The sequence below is a fragment of the Aptenodytes patagonicus genome, chromosome 6, assembly GCF_965638725.1.
Source record: "Aptenodytes patagonicus chromosome 6, bAptPat1.pri.cur, whole genome shotgun sequence".
NCBI classification, from domain to species: Eukaryota; Metazoa; Chordata; class Aves; order Sphenisciformes; family Spheniscidae; genus Aptenodytes; species Aptenodytes patagonicus.
In genome coordinates this window covers 74,565,715-74,581,468 of record NC_134954.1, presented here as the reverse complement: position 1 = coordinate 74,581,468, position 15,754 = coordinate 74,565,715, and the positions used below count along the sequence as shown (strand labels likewise).

Here is a 15,754-nt window from a genome sequence, read left to right as displayed (position 1 = left end):
GTGTGTTTCTATTTTTTTAATATTTGTGTGGAACAGTGCTTAAATCCCTACTGAGGAAGGGGAGCGCTGAATCTGAATCTGCCTATCTGCATGCAGAATTGGTTGTCCCTCCTCTTTGTTCCCCAAGAATGTGTTCTGTTCTGTCTAGCACCACACCTGAACTCACTTGATGTACGCCACCTTCTAACCCTGCTTCCCATCAGGAAAAGGTCCTTTGCTAGCACTCAAAGTTGAATGCAGGCAGCTACATCTATTAGAGCACTCAGATCACTTTCTCAGCTACCTTCCCCGACATTTTCCCATCCACAGCTGAAATGTACCCTACCTGGCATACTGTCTTTCTAGTGTACACTGTCCTGTGGAACCATTCGGGTACCTCAGTGCATCACCATTAAAACAAGTATTTGATCTTGGTTTTCCCAGGATGTGGCTGACTTTATTGTCAGGCCAGCAATTGAATTTAATGTGCTAAGCTCCTATTGTGCTGCCCAGTACGTTTTTCCAGAGAAGTGTCCCAAGTCCATGTGTTGGCATTCTGTGAGTTTTCTTCCAAGATCTAAATGACCAGGATTGCATTGCCACTAAACCGTAAGCTATCTGGCTTACTGGTATTTCTCAGCTCTGCTAAGGGTTTAGCATAGTTTCTTTGTTAGCACTGAAACTTTCAGCTTGGCTGAAGCTGTGGCTGTAACTCCGTAGGATTTCAGGAATGGTTCCCCACGCTGGAGTCTGTAGCTGCATGGAAAAAGGCTTTGCAGAATTTGTTTTTCAATGATCTGGCAGGCTTGCTTGGACTAGAACAAGCATGGTTCCAGATTTTAGAATAATGCTAAACTAGGTAAGCAGTAAGGTCAGCCTGCTGACAGGATGAAACATCAGCAGTAACTGATGAGTTGCTATATTGAGAATGTGTCCTGTATGTCTCATCTGTCTCCTACAAGACTATACGTGAAGCGGCAACAATTCCTGACAATGCAGAAGAAATCATGGGCATGGCAACCAATAGGAATGAACTGTTGTCCTCCCACATACTGAATGCAAAGAATAACATATGGGAGGTAATGACCTAGTGCAAATAGCCCTGCGTTCCTTGCTGCATCGTTATCATTTGTATTGTTCAGATATTCTCAGCATAATGTTGATTCTGATTTCATGTCTAGAGGCATCACTCAGAGGTCCATGACCTGCTAATGGAAGAAAGATTCCCGTGTTCGAGCCGTACATTTAGAACCAAAATAGAATGGGTTATGCTTATGGACTCAGGTTTTACAGTGGTTTAAATCCATTGATTGATTTCACTGATTTACAACAGCAGAATGCTAGATCCTGAAGTATTTGTCTATTTTAAAGAATGTAAATAGTTCTTTCGACTTAAGCAGAAGCAACATATTTAAAAGTAAGCTTTGCTTACTGATATTGTATGAATCAGGGTCATAACAGGATGAAGAATAGATACTTAAAAAGTTGAAATGATAAAATAATGGAATCTCTTGCATAAATAACAGCTATATAAAGAGGACAGGTTTTCAAGATGAGGGTATAAGGACTGCATTTCCCTTGGTTGTGTATGTTAATATTTGTGTGTATGTATGGGTTAATAAAAAGGCTAATTTGTTGTTCAAAGATGTTGAGGCTCTGTATGTTTCAGAGACTTTAGTTAGGCACTGTTGTACCTTTGACAACTAGGACATGGTATTTATGTGTTTCTGCAAGAACTTAAGTGCTTGAGAATATGGAACCAAGAGAACTGATCATTTTTAAGACGAGATTTCTGTGAAAACTTTTTCCTCAAGGCATGCAAACAAGATTGGTACATTTGTGTTGGTCTTAATGACTTGAAAGTCTGTTGTGAAAAGTAATGTTTCTTTTGAACACTGAGGTGCCTAATGAAGCATAGCAGAGTATAAGGTTTTCAGATATTTTTCTTCAAAAGCTCTGCTGGCAGCCAGCTACAACAAACCCTTTTCCCCTACGATATCCACTATGATATTGCTTTTAATCTTTCCATCATTAAAGTTAGGCCAGACTTCCAATAATGCAGAAGAACGTATGTTACTAAAGGTTAATGATAAATTTAAATTTTATATTTTCAGGTATATATTAAAGTTTCTTCCTAAAGGTGAATTTTTCTTCAACTGTCATAAATTTAAAAGTGTATGCCAACAAAGAGTTTAGCTACTTCTAGGCAGCGGCACTATAAAAGCCTCATTTGTAGAGAGGTGTTAGAGCTCTACCACAGCATTAACCAGATACGGGTTTGGTTCACTGCTGGAGCTGATAAGTTTTCTATGTTGTTTTGGATAGGTTGGTCTTTCTTTATTTTGGTTTCTAGAATGGTGTTTGTAGATCTTTTCCACCACACAAGGTTTTTGCAAAGGAATAACACATTAATAACATCCGTACAAGTACCTGGAAAGGAGGAGGGAAAAATGGCGGCGGTGGTGGTGGTGATCTTTGGTGTAGACCATTAAATTTTACAAGGAACCAATAACGATGGTTTTGATGGTGATCTGAAGGTGTTATTTTTACGTTTGACTGCTTTATATGGCCGCTGTGAGGTAGTTTGGTGGCCTTGGTTCACCAAAAATTGGTTCGTCTCATTAAATCACTGTCACACTCGGCACCTTAGTTGGTGACATCAGAGGAAAAGTCACAGCAGGATGCATTGGGGCAGTTAAGAGATAAGCCAGTACTGCCACAGATAACACCGCTTTCCACTGTCCAGCTGCAGAGAAGACACCAACCTTCCAAATACTGCCTAGCACTTTTTAACTTCACTTAAATTCACACGGATTGTCCAGCATTGAGATGTCAGCGTGAGTCTGGTTTCGTTGACCAGTATGGAGTTAAGGATTGTGGATAACAGTATAAGGGAGTTTCGGACATGGAACATTTTGTACTGAAGCCAGTAACCTTTCTGTGTTCCAGAAATATAATAATGACTGGTGGATAGGAAGGCTGGTTAAGGAGGGCTGCGAGATTGGCTTTATTCCAAGCCCGCTTAGACTGGAGAATATCCGCATTCAACAGGAGCAGAAGAGAGGACGTTTCCATGGAGGGTAAGAATGCTGTAACCTTTTAAAATAATTTAAAATAATTTCTGACACCAGACAATATTTTCAAAGGTCACTTGATTCTTTTTTATTGCAGTGCATTTGGAGGAGTGTTTGATTTGGGATTCCAGATGAAAATACGTATTTGCAGAGAATAGACATGCTAGGTATTGACGATGAAAAACAAGAAAAAAATGTGTATTGACTTTAGGAAAGATCAGTAATACAGTATGAGTGGTAATGACAGAAATTTTTGAAGGGCTAGAGAGTTTTATGTCCCCATGGGTTTAAGTCAACTTGGTGCTCAAAGGCTGCCAGATTTTTTTCCCAACTGTTATGTTCTTAAGGTTGTGGGTTTTTTCTTTCTTCTCTTTCTTTCTCTCCATTTTGGCCAAAACCAGACTTTTCAAACTTTACAAGATGAGCTTTGTCGTTTGACTTCCTTTATTCTTTGTCTTTCAGCCTGACCATTCTGTGTCTCCACGCTGCTGGAGCTGGAGATTGCAAGTCCCTGGAAAAATATAAACTTGGTCACAGGTCTAGGAAGTAAAACTGATTACTCATAGTCTCAGTTCAGACACTGAAGTCACTCTTCTATTGGCTGAATACACAAAATACTTTTCTCTTTTTTTTTTTTTAATTACTACTAGCGTATTATCCCACTAATTGAAAACGAAATTTAAATGTTCACACAGATAACAAGGACAACAAAACCTTTAGTACTGCAGAGTAAAGAGACATAAGCCAATTGAATCTGGACCTAATATATAGCAGTAAGAGGAGCATAATTTAGCCTGTATAGTACTGTCAGGGAATTGGCATACTAATATACTTAATCAAGGTCAGGAATCATTTCAAGTATAAGCCATCTGGGGAAATGTTTTTAGAATGATTGAACAGCATTAACTGTGCTTTTTCCAAATTGCTTTTATAATTTTTTAAATAGCTTCAGAGGAAGCCAGTATATCTCAATGTACAGAAAGAAGATTATCTAATTCAGAGAGATGACACTAACAGAGTATTTAGGATACTGTTTCAGATACAGCATATTAGGAAAATTCTCTGCTTGTGTGAATGGGCATGACTCCACCGAATCATCAATTCTTGCAAAGATTTTCTCTAATCTCACCTATGGAGAATATTAGGAATAAAATCAAGTATGAAAGAGACAGGGGAAATATTGTAAAGGATATCTATTAAGATTCTAAGTAGTCTGCACTAACACTCTTGGATTTGTATGATAAAATTAGAAGTAATGTATAATGATAAAACAGTTTATTTTTGAGCACCTTTGTTAGATATAGTTATATAGTATCTGTTCCTTAAGATTCCTTTAAAAACTGTGACTAACTGTGATACTAAGGCTCTATGTGATGAAGAAGAGTTCTCGTTTTGTCTGAGTAAGGCAGTGAAAAGTCATCTGTTAAAGAGGCTTTCTAGAGTCTAGTATATGTTTGCAAAGGATTTACGAAGTCTGGGAGTAAATAATCCCTGCTCTGGAGAGCATACGGCAAGAAAGCAAGGACAGAATACTGACTGGGACTCCTGTCCTCTTGCTGGTCAGTCTGTATGTAATGAAAAATACTAAATACTGTGCTAAAGATGTGGATTGTACCACAGGACTACGTCACCTGCAGTAATTGGTAGCTTAAACAGTCCTCTTCTTTCTGCCCTGAGCTCTCCTTCCCTCCTCCCATCTCCTCCTCAGCTGGTTGTGCAATGAGCTGAATTAGAGAGCTGACTCACCTGAACATCTTTCCCCTCCCCAAACCAGTTTCCAGTTCCAGTCTGCTGCGGTGTGATGCTGCATCACACGGGGAGAGGAGGGCAGGGCACAGGGGCAGAACTGCATGGCTGGAAGCAGGGAGGTACAGCGAATGGAAGAAGGAGCTACTTAAACCACTGTTGCTACACAACAAAAGCTATTTAAACTGCCAGTTAAGACCCCAAACCTCCCAAGAGATGTGTCTGGCTAGTTATGTATGCTGGTACAGAGACCCAGCAAGACAGAGGAGCGCTGGGTGGGGGGATCTTGTGCAGAGCTGGGCTATGCGCTGAGTTTAGCAGATGTCTATGACTAGAGCTGCTGTGTTTCCCAGCCTACAGGTAGATCACAGAAAAGCTTTGCTCAGTCTGTAGTGGAACCTGCTTTCCCCTCGTAGCCTGTACACAGCTCTCCAGACATGGGGGTCTACTTCATTACAGATGCTTTGGTTTCCCCATGTCCCTGCCTGGTACTCTTCACCTCTCACTTCAGAGGAAGCTTTCTTGCAGCATGAACGTGGGTGAAGACTCTCCTTTACTGTGTGATTTCTCAGGGGGCAATTTCTCATAGCTGCTGCCTGAAACCTCACACGTTTGCATCTCTGGGCACTTGGTGTTAATGGGGCTCTTTCTGATACCGTAGGAAATCGAGTGGAAATTCTTCTTCAAGTCTTGGAGAAATGGTTTCTGGCACATTTCGAGCCACACCCACTTCCACAGGTAAGAGAGAATTTTATTTAAGGAAACTCCTGCTATTTCTAATACTTCTATTTTAAAAACCGTACATGAAAAATGCGGGTTTCCCCCCTTCGCTGACTTATTAAGACGTTTTACAGAAAAGTGCTTGCGTGCGGAGGTGGAGAAAGACAGCTATTTCTAGACACGCGGTAGTTGCTAAGGGACTGGGGAAAAATCTTGGGAAGAGTGGCAGCTGCCCCAGAATGGAATGAATGGCAGATTTAAACAGGGCTGACCAAAAGAGAGGTGCACTGAGAGAAATCGAAAGTGCATTGATAAAGGGATGTTTGTTTGCAAGTGTTACGGTTGTTATACACAGCGTGTATTTTTTAACCAAGTTCTCATTTGGTCTTTTAGCAAAACAGAAACAAAAAGTGGTAAGTAGTCCTTTCATTTTCATTTTATTTTATTCTAATACATAATTCCCAGGATTTTCTTATGGAACTTCTTTGGTTAATGATCTGAAGGGTTGTTTTCTTCTTCTAGACAGAACATGTTCCCCCATATGATGTAGTACCATCAATGAGACCTGTTGTCTTGGTGGGTCCATCACTGAAAGGCTATGAGGTATGTATTCCAGGTATTTGCAATTAGTTAATATTTTCTTATCTATAATCTTCCTTAGTACATTCGGTGTGTGTGGTCCAGTGCAACTGTTATTAATTAATTAATTGATAATTTAAAGTGATCTTAGCTTAAATAATTGTCAAAAACGCTATATAAGAACTAAGAGCGTAGTTAACACTTTGCGCCGTTTGGGTGAGGTACCAGCTGAATTTTTTTCTACCTTGCAACAGTGCCTGTTGCTTGTGATGTCTCAGCTGAAGGGTAGGTAACATAAGTACACTGGTGCTCTCTTTGCAGTTTTACTGCTTTAAACACAGCGCGCATCCATTAATTTCAGTACAGTCATTCTTGATTAAATCACATAAGAAAAAGAGAATTTGTCTGCTACAAGAAAAAGTTGGAGCAGTCAACTAGCAGTCAAACTAGCTAGACTTCTGTATACATGTAAAATTTTAGTCAAACTAGTACATGCTTTGAACTTAATTAGCAAAAATTTTGAAGAAGATTCCCCGTTGTTCTGCTTTTTTCACTTATAAAAACTTTACATCTTGCCATGAAACTCAGTCTTGGCGAATGAAGTAGCTGGACTACTGCGGCGTATTCAGTTTTGTTCTCCAGCACCTGCAACTGAATATGGGAACTAATGATTATTATTTCAGCATGTTTTCTTGACATTTATTTGTTTTAAGACTATTAGTATATTGAAATATATATGTAAAGAAACCTTTAACCCTTCTAAATTATTTGCCTCTGTTCAACATGGAAGTAGGTATGATAACATGCAGAACAGGACACCCATTTTTCAAGGCTGCTGCAGATTCAAATGAGCATTTAACACGTGCTAAACGAGCATGGGCTTTTAGCAGGGCATTTTAGTGAACTTAACCATCTGTTAAGTGTTTTGCTGAATTAGGAACTAAATGAACATGAACATAAAACCAGATACACTTCCTTTAGCTTAATTAATGTTGTTAGTACTTTATAGGGTATTATTAAACATATTGGAGTGGTTCTTTTTGGAAGATTACAACATGGTACCATTATTAGCATAATGCAGTGTTCTTGCATTGTTTTTTTTGTAAGAATGATTGAAAGTGTAGTTTAGCAAAGCAGGTACTTAATGTTTTACTCTCTGCCTTTTAATTTTATGGTGATGTTTCTTGACAGTCATCCATTGACTTCCGTGGTGCTGCACCACAGATTAATTTGCCTAGGGACTTCCAAGTTTGGAGGGGAGAGAGGCTGTTTGTTAATACATACCTCTACAAATATGCTGTCCTGCCTTTGTTTGAGAAAATAATATTAAACATGACATCTTGAACATATAAAGGTATATAAATGGTAACACAGAATATTAATTTCAATTGCAAACAGTGGTCTACATATCAGAAACGCATTGATCTTACTTTGCAACCTATGTGGGAAAATTCTTTTGACTGTTTTTTTTCTGACTAAATTCTGAAGGAACCATTTTGAAAGATAAACTAGGAGAAATAAACTGCCAGAGGCCTGGGGGCTTTGATTAAGTTCCTGTCTAGACTGGCAGATAATAGGTGTCAGCCTGAGTTGTCCTGAAAAGGACAAGGAGCTCATTCAATAAAGTAGATCTTGTATCTGAAGTTTTAAGCCAGTTCTAATAAAGTTACTGTAGGAAAAAACCAAATTATGTATTCAACCCAAATAGTCCCATACGCTTCTGACACATTCTGAAGCCTGTTGGGAGTGGTATTGCTATGGAAGGTGCTGAGGTGCGCTCTCATGCTTCAGCGCAAGTCAAGACAAGAGCAGAAACAGTGACAGCTCTCACATCCTCCGTTCCGCATTTTGGAGAATGAGTCAGAAAACTTGCAAGTATTTATTACAAAGTGTGCTGCCAAGAGCATGAAAATTAAATGATTGCTACCTATAAAAGGTATTGATTGTTGCCAGTATCCTTACCTTCTACTCACCTCTTTTCTTACTTTTGACTTCTTTTTCTCCCTGTCAATCCTCCCTGTTCAATCTTCCTCACCTCTGCAAAGGTGACAGACATGATGCAGAAAGCTCTCTTTGACTTCCTGAAGCACAGGTTTGATGGGAGGTGAGAAATACTGTCCTTTTCATGCTTTTTTTCCCCCATGTGTTACTAGCATTTTAGTGATTTGTTTATTTTTTAATGCAAGGAGGTTGGTGCATGTTCAAAACTGATTTACTGGCTTTGTATCAACACTAAAATGCAGCCAGCTGTGGGGTAGCACACAGCTAACGTATTACTAGAAGTGCATGTATCTTCATATCTGCCATGTCTGTGGTAGGAGTTTTTAGGTTTAACAGAATAATTCTGCCTTAGTATCTTACCAGCCTGAAGTTACAGAAGAAATCTAGATGAAGGGTGACTGGGGCACATGGAAAGTGCCAAAATATCTTTAAAGATGGCATTACCAGGCTCAGGTTTTTAATGTTGCCCTGGGAAGCAGGCTGTGCCCCTTGTTCAGCCGGGAAGGGAACGGTGCCACCCAGTGAACAGCCCTTTCGGCAGAGCCCAACTCTGGCTTGCTGCTGGCCCTCTTTCCTCCGGAGCTCCCAAGCCACTGCTCTGCAGCCTGAGCTTGACTGCATGTTGGGTAAATTGAACTGAGTGGATTGCTTTTTTTTTTGTCAAAGAGCTGTCCAGTTCCTTTCATGTCACGGAACAGTTGAGAAAGCATGACTGCACATAAAAGTACAGTTTTATTCACAGTCATTTGGGGATATGAAAATTTCTTAACACTGGATACAATAACGCGTACTGCTGGAGCAGCTCAGCCAGCCACTGAAGTGTGCAGACAACAAATAATAAGTGCCTCTTGGTTTTATTTTGAAATTGCTCTATTTGGGCTAGGTTCATTCCAGCACCTTTTGTGAAGTTCCAGGCTCCTTTAAAGCAAGATGTTCTTTAAATAAAACTAATCACACCCTAGCCCTGAAATAAGTATCAGAAACGGCAGATTTCAACAGAGTGCAGTAACGGTGCTTCGGATCAACACCTAAGAAAAATCAACTCTTAAATATTCTCGGTAGTCAAAAATCCTTAAAAAGGCAGTTTGAAGAAGGAAATGCTGAGAACTAAAATATAGAAAAAAGTGTGTCAGAACTTAAAAAATTGTAAGGAAGGTTCATCTTGTTCAGCTGGAACACAGAGAATATTTCCTGATGAGCTGTGAGAAGGATAATTTGGATTTCTTTGCTAGGAACATAGGCTTGGTCCATGGCATCTCTTCCTTTCCACTGGAGCTCGTCAGTAGTCGTAAGTGTCTGCTACATTTTTGGGATGTTCCGCCCTTCCTTCATCCTAGGTTGTTCAGTATATTCTAACTGTGAGAAGGAGCTTATACCATGCTAGCTAGTATATAGCAGTAAGTCAGGTTTGAAAATACCTAAAACATTGGCACTAGGGCAGTGAAAATAATAGTGTCTGTTGTTTAGAAGAGGTGGAGCAGGATTTATGGTCAAGGTACCTTTTGGGGTGCAGCGAGGAGATGGCAGTGCTGAACTAACCCATAAACAGCTTAGACAAACTTAATGATCAACTTCTGTGCAAAATATCTCATCTTCTCCCCTATTTTTAATTGCCCAGCTGAAGTGATTTTAGCAGATTCTACAAACGTCGTGGTTGATTTAAAACCTGACAGATGAAGCACTGTACGTGGCAACCTGCAGTTAAATTTGTCATTTTTCTGAGCTGTTCGTACGTCCTGTCGGTACCTCCTCTCCCCACTCCTGAGCAGTGTGACTGCTCTGGTTCCACTGCAGCTCACTGCCTGAGCTCCGGTGCCCGTTTGCGTTAGGTGTAGGTACAGAACCGCAGCGTATGTTCCCTTCCAGCTGTTGGCATATGTCTGTCAGCGTTGCATATGCCGGCGGTAACTGAGAGTCATTGTTTTCAGTAGGAAACCATGGCAACGGGAAGTGATAAGTCATCTCCAGTTGCCACGACGTGATTGCTATGAATATATCCTTTATGAGGTATATTTTTATACCCTATATGAGAATGTACTCAGCAGAGGCCTGGTCCATGAAGATCAGCAGTGCCTAAATACAGAGAAGAAAACGTAAAGCACCCTTAGACGCACCCATTTAGGCTGCTTAATCCGATGGGAGGCAGGACTGCTCCTTGCCTTGCTCTTCTGTCTTTTCCCCCACCATGCCCTTGGTGTGCACAGAGGGGCAAAAGGGAGGGATTCTGCCTGGAGTGAGGTATTTTTTGGAAATCCTCTTGCCATTAGCAATATTGGCAACTAGATCAGGTAGAAGTGTGAAATTTCAGCATTGAAAAAGTTAAATGCCATAAGCAAGCTGATACAATTGACTTTAGCTCTGAGTAGCTTTAAAAAAATGAATTAAATTCCTTTTCAGGCACCTCCGCTGCTTCTTGGCCCTCCTGCCAACTTCTATGGCTTTGCAGTCTTTTCCTTCCCCCCTTTTTTTTCTTTTTCTCCATCTCTTCTGCAATTTTGTGACAGGTCCACATTAGCAAGAGGGAAAATGACTGTCCCAGGAGGAGCTTTTCAAAAGACTTCAGTAAGACTTGAACTAGAGGGACTCCTTCCTTACCTCTTAATACACTTGGCTTCTGTCAGCTCCTTTTGTAACTGCAACATCCTCTTCTGGCCAGTGAACTAAAGGAAAGGCTCGAGGGCTGTGTTGTGCAGACCTGCTGAAAGGAATCTGCTAAAGCTTGGCTGGCTCAAGGCATTCAGGGAATGGCTGCTGCAGAGGCGCTAACGGCATCGTTTTCTAAATACATTGTGTTTAATCACTGTTGCATAGACCGAGCCTGACTCTATACACCGCGTAAACAAAACATAGCGAAGGCACATTTTTTTCTTAACATCTTTCAGCAACAGTGATACTTAGGATTACTTCTTACTCAGGAAGAATGAAAGGCTTCTTATATCTGGCACAGTAGGTGAGCATTTGTGGTCCTTTCTGTGTTACATGTCTCTGATTCCAGCAGTCAGAGATCTAGGAGCTCCCTGAGCCAGAGGTGCCATCTGGACCACCGTGTTTTATCGTCACCTCTAGACCCATGATCCATTAATTTATCCCATTTCTTTTTTAAACTCATTTATGCTTTTGGTCTCTATTTTCTGGCAATAAATTTATTTATGTATTATGTAGAAAAATACTTGCACTTCTTTTTAACCCTCCATCTGATAATTTCACTTAGAGCTGCATAAATTCTTACGGTCTATGGAATAGCTCCTAGTCATTCCCAGCTTGCTTTCTTTTCATTATTCATGGCTCTTTGGCTCATCACAGTCCTCCTAAATGGATTTTACATGAAGTGATGATTGTGTGCTCTTTGTTTTATAACTGTTTGTCTCTTGTCAGCTCACTTGACAGATCAAGTAAAAAAATCGCCTTCCTTAAGTTAAAGAGGAGGCTCCGGCAGTACAGGTAGCTGTGGCTCCTGTTCAACTGTGAGCCAAGTCATTTAGCCCATCGGCACAGTTCCCTGTCTGGAAAAGGAGAGTGCGTGTTGGAGGACCAGTCTCCCAAAGCAAGCAGCTCTGTTCAGTGACTCACAGGCACTCAGATATGAGTGACGTGGCCTGCTCAGATGTCCAAACATGGCCCTTCCTTACCTCTCAGCAGTGTCAGGTTTAATCAACAGTTTAACTATCTGGGAAGAGAAGTGCTGTTACTGTTATGACTCTGTTGTTCTGTATGCCCTAAGACTCACATAACTTGTAGTATTTATGGTACTGTGTAAATTCGTGTAGGAGATGACTGAGTTGGGGAGGAGAAAAGTTAACTAATGCATTAAGTAGAAAAGCAGAGACTACGTGCTAGAGTCTACAACAGCGTAGGGAATAGAAAATACTTTATAGTTATTCAGCATTTCTCTTTAGTTGTTCTTTAATGGTGACGTAACTCAGCTATAAAACATGTCTGAGTGGTATTTTACTGTATTTGCACTTTGGAATGGAATGTAGCTGTAAATCATGCACAGTGCACTGAAAATTTGATTACTGTGTTTTTGTTCTGTCCTGTGTTCTTATTCATAGGATATCAATAACTAGAGTGACAGCTGACATTTCTCTTGCTAAGAGGTCTGTTCTAAATAATCCAAGCAAGAGGGCAATAATTGAGCGGTCAAATACAAGATCCAGTTTAGGTAAGACATTGACACAGATGTAATTCTGAACATGGTTACATGCTGGAGGAAAGTGACAGGATTTCAGCCTTCAAGATGTCATCAGGTCTGCAATTTTAAATGTGTCTACAGCATTTCAATGTATAATTCTGAATTTCACATACTCAAATGGGAGACATTTGAGTCTGGGGGGGGCAACAGAGCACAATGTACTGCGTTAGCCTTGCGTTCAGCAATTACCTGGGCTAGAGCAAGCAGTATTATAGCTGCTATTTGCAAAAGATGAGTTAGGGGCCTGCAGGCAGAATATGGGTTCAGTGCTGTTTCCTCCCAAGGTGAGCTGGCCTCACAGCTCCCTCTTCGCAGCCCTGTGCTTTTAATTCCACGTCACAAGGTGCCAAAGAGCTTTCACCTTGTCCAGCCAAGAAGGAAACATGTCGTTCCTGACCCTGGGACCATTCGACTTAATGTTGAACAGCTACAGCTTAATTTTTCTGTCTAGCCATGAGGCTCTGGGTCTTCCCACCCTCTCCTCACAGTGTCATGACTGCTGGGTTACAGTGGCCTGATGAATTTTTGTTTCTTTCACAAGGGTGGAAATTTGTGTGTAGTATATGCATGCCAATAACCTGGTCTCTGGGACAGCATCCTAGGAGGTAGGAGGAGTTGGTTTTCAGTCTTCTCAGGAAGAAAAGGCTCTTAAACCAAATTCTCTGACATCCCGAGTGACTGTTTGAACTAGAGGCATAGGTCGTAGGATGCTTCATTTCTAGTTGGCATTCTAGTACAGGAGTAGGCACGCCAAAATTAAGTGCTGCAAAGGTGAGTACTAAATCTTCTTGTGCCTGTGAACACGCATTGTTCTGTGGAACAGCTCTTAGGCAAATTAAATGCATGTGAGTTGCTGACATACAGCTCTTTTGTGCTTTGGTGGTATAACTTACAGGCTTCAATTTGTGCTGAGTTTATCTATTTAAAATTCATCACGTGCATATGAATGATTAAGAAGAGCAGAACAATGAATATCAGAAATATAATTTACATGGAAATAGATGTCTCCTTTTTCTTCAGACAAAAGCGCTTTGGTGTGAACATTGCCATTAGTGTCTTTTTAAATAATACCCTGTCAATTATTTAACGTAATTTTTTGTGGTTATAGAATTAGGAGGTCACAGTTCTGCTTTTCATACAGACTCTTGTTTAAGTTAAATCAGAATTACAATCTGAGAACAAAAAAAGTTTTAAGAAATATCTATACGTCACTTGCTGTTGAAAATAAAAAACCTTACAACTCCTAAGCTATTTAGCAGATTTGGAAAATATGCTTAAGTCTATTTTGTGTTAATAGAAACATGCATTTAATTGTACCCAATGTTTAAATACACTGATACTATAAAGGAACATAGTACGTATGTGTTTTCAGGTAACAGAATTGTCTCAAAGGTAATATTTATTGAAAAAATTGCCTTGAGTAATAGGTTATTTTATGGAAATTACATTAATTCACATATGGAGTTCATATACTGAATGAAGTATATGGAGTTCATATACAGTCTGTGAAAATAAATGGGTGATGATATTTTTGTCTAAGTAATGCTGGGGTTGAATGGCTTTCACCTGTTTTGTTTTCCTTTACTAGCTGAAGTACAGAGTGAAATTGAAAGAATCTTTGAGCTGGCAAGGTCCTTACAACTGGTTGTCCTAGATGCAGACACCATCAATCACCCTGCGCAACTTATCAAGACATCTTTAGCACCAATTATTGTCCATGTTAAAGTGTCTTCTCCAAAGGTAATGTATCTCACCCTTAAAGTACGTGCATTTGAGAGGGACCTGGAGGGAAGTGTGGGAGTGAGCAGTGTGGTATCTGCACCTGAAGAAATTTAAGAGTGAGACGAAGAGAAAAAAAGTGCAATTTTTAGATCAAGGGCTTGACAAAGGAATGTCTGATGCAGTTTCTTTTTTCTGCCCTAAACCTTAACCTAGCCTTAGGCTGAGCCTTAGACGAGGCACCCACCAATTGAGTAGACAAAAAAATTCCTGAGGAGCAAATTCTTTCTGTAGCTCTCCGTTCCCCTTGGCAGTCCCTTTGCAGCCCCCTTATCCCAACACAGTTCTGGGTTGTCTGTCTACAAGCCCTAACCTTAGGCTGAGCTTCAGAGAAGACACCCCGCCCTTTGCCCAGTTCCCAGGCAGTTATTGATGGTTGTCTGTTGATCACAAACAAAGCCCGTCTGCTTTTGTCTGTGGCTTCCGCCTGGGGCGTGTTGATCCACCATCCACAGCTGGGTCTGGACCTGTGTGGCCAGGCTGCTGGCCAGCTCCTGCCATGGAGCATGAATGTGACTATTGCTCAGGAGCGCAGCACGGACCCCGCTGCGACCGTGGCTGTTAGTGCAGAAGGGGGCCTGGAGTCACGACAGAGACTCTGGGTCTCATGGAATCAGCACAGCGATGGTGGGATGCTGCCCAACACCTGCTGGAGTGACCACCGTGGCACATCAGAGATGTCTGCAGGGAGCCGTGTGCCAGTTCTTGGTGCAGGTGACCAGCAAGTGATGGCAGAGGTTCTGCTGGACCTGCTACTGGAGGGGAAAAAAGAAGAACTGGACAGAGTTGTGAAGGTCCAGGACAGCCTTGGCTGCAGCAACCATGAGATGGTGGAATTTAAGATCCAGAGAGAACTGAGCAGTACAAATAACAGAATTGCACACCTGGACCCTAGAACTGGCTTGTTCAGGGACCTATTCAGCACGATCCCATAAAAGATTGTCTTGGATAACAAAGCAGCTCAGGAGAGCTGTGCGATCCTCATGGACAGCTTCCTCCAAGCACAGGACTGATCTGTTCCTACATGGAGCTGGGCAGGAGAGCAGTGTGGATGAACAGGGAACAGCCTGAGCTCAAACACAAAAAGGAGGCACACAGAAGATGGATGCGGGGACAGGCATCCTAGGAGGAATACATCTTGGGGAGAAGTTAAGAAAGCCAGAGTTCAGCTAGAACTAGCAAGAGATCTTAAGGGTAACAAAAAGGGCTTCTGTAAGAATGTGGCAAGCAGAAGGAAAGCTAAGAAAAGTGTGGGCCCACTGCAGTGTGTGGCAGGGACCCACAGTAGCAGAAGGCTGATCTACCACCTACCTAACTGGACATATGCAAGACCAAGGGACCAGATGGGATTCATCTGAAGGAGCAGTCTCATGCCATTGCAAAGCTGCTCTCTATTACCTTTTAAAGCTCGTAGTGATCTGGGAAGGTTCCTGATAACTGGGAAAAGGCAGATGTCACGTGCATTCTCAAGAAGGGTAAGAAGGAGAATCTGGGGAGCTACAGGCCAGTCAGTCTCACCTCAGTCCCTGGGAAGGTTATGGAGCAAATCCTCTGGGAAGCTGTTCCCCAGCCACATGCAGGACAAGAAGGGGATTTGGAGCAGCCAGCAGGGATTTACCAAGGCCAAATCATGCCTGACCAACCTGGCTGCCTTTTGTCATGAGATTATGACCCCAGCGGACAA

General features: G+C 41.4%; 1 protein-coding gene across 4 annotated transcripts in view; it reads left to right on the top strand.

The window, feature by feature from the left end:
- CACNB4 (calcium voltage-gated channel auxiliary subunit beta 4) overlaps positions 1-15,754 on the top strand; it is a 112,302-nt gene that overhangs the window by 80,922 nt on the left and 15,626 nt on the right. For all 4 annotated transcript variants that reach the window (XM_076343197.1, XM_076343198.1, XM_076343199.1 and 1 more), the window contains 7 exons: positions 2,929-3,059; positions 5,461-5,537; positions 5,913-5,932; positions 6,042-6,122; positions 8,144-8,202; positions 12,152-12,261; positions 13,880-14,031. In XM_076343197.1, the coding sequence (XP_076199312.1) occupies positions 2,929-3,059; positions 5,461-5,537; positions 5,913-5,932; positions 6,042-6,122; positions 8,144-8,202; positions 12,152-12,261; positions 13,880-14,031 (630 nt within the window). The remainder of the gene's footprint in view (positions 1-2,928; positions 3,060-5,460; positions 5,538-5,912; positions 5,933-6,041; positions 6,123-8,143; positions 8,203-12,151; positions 12,262-13,879; positions 14,032-15,754) is intronic.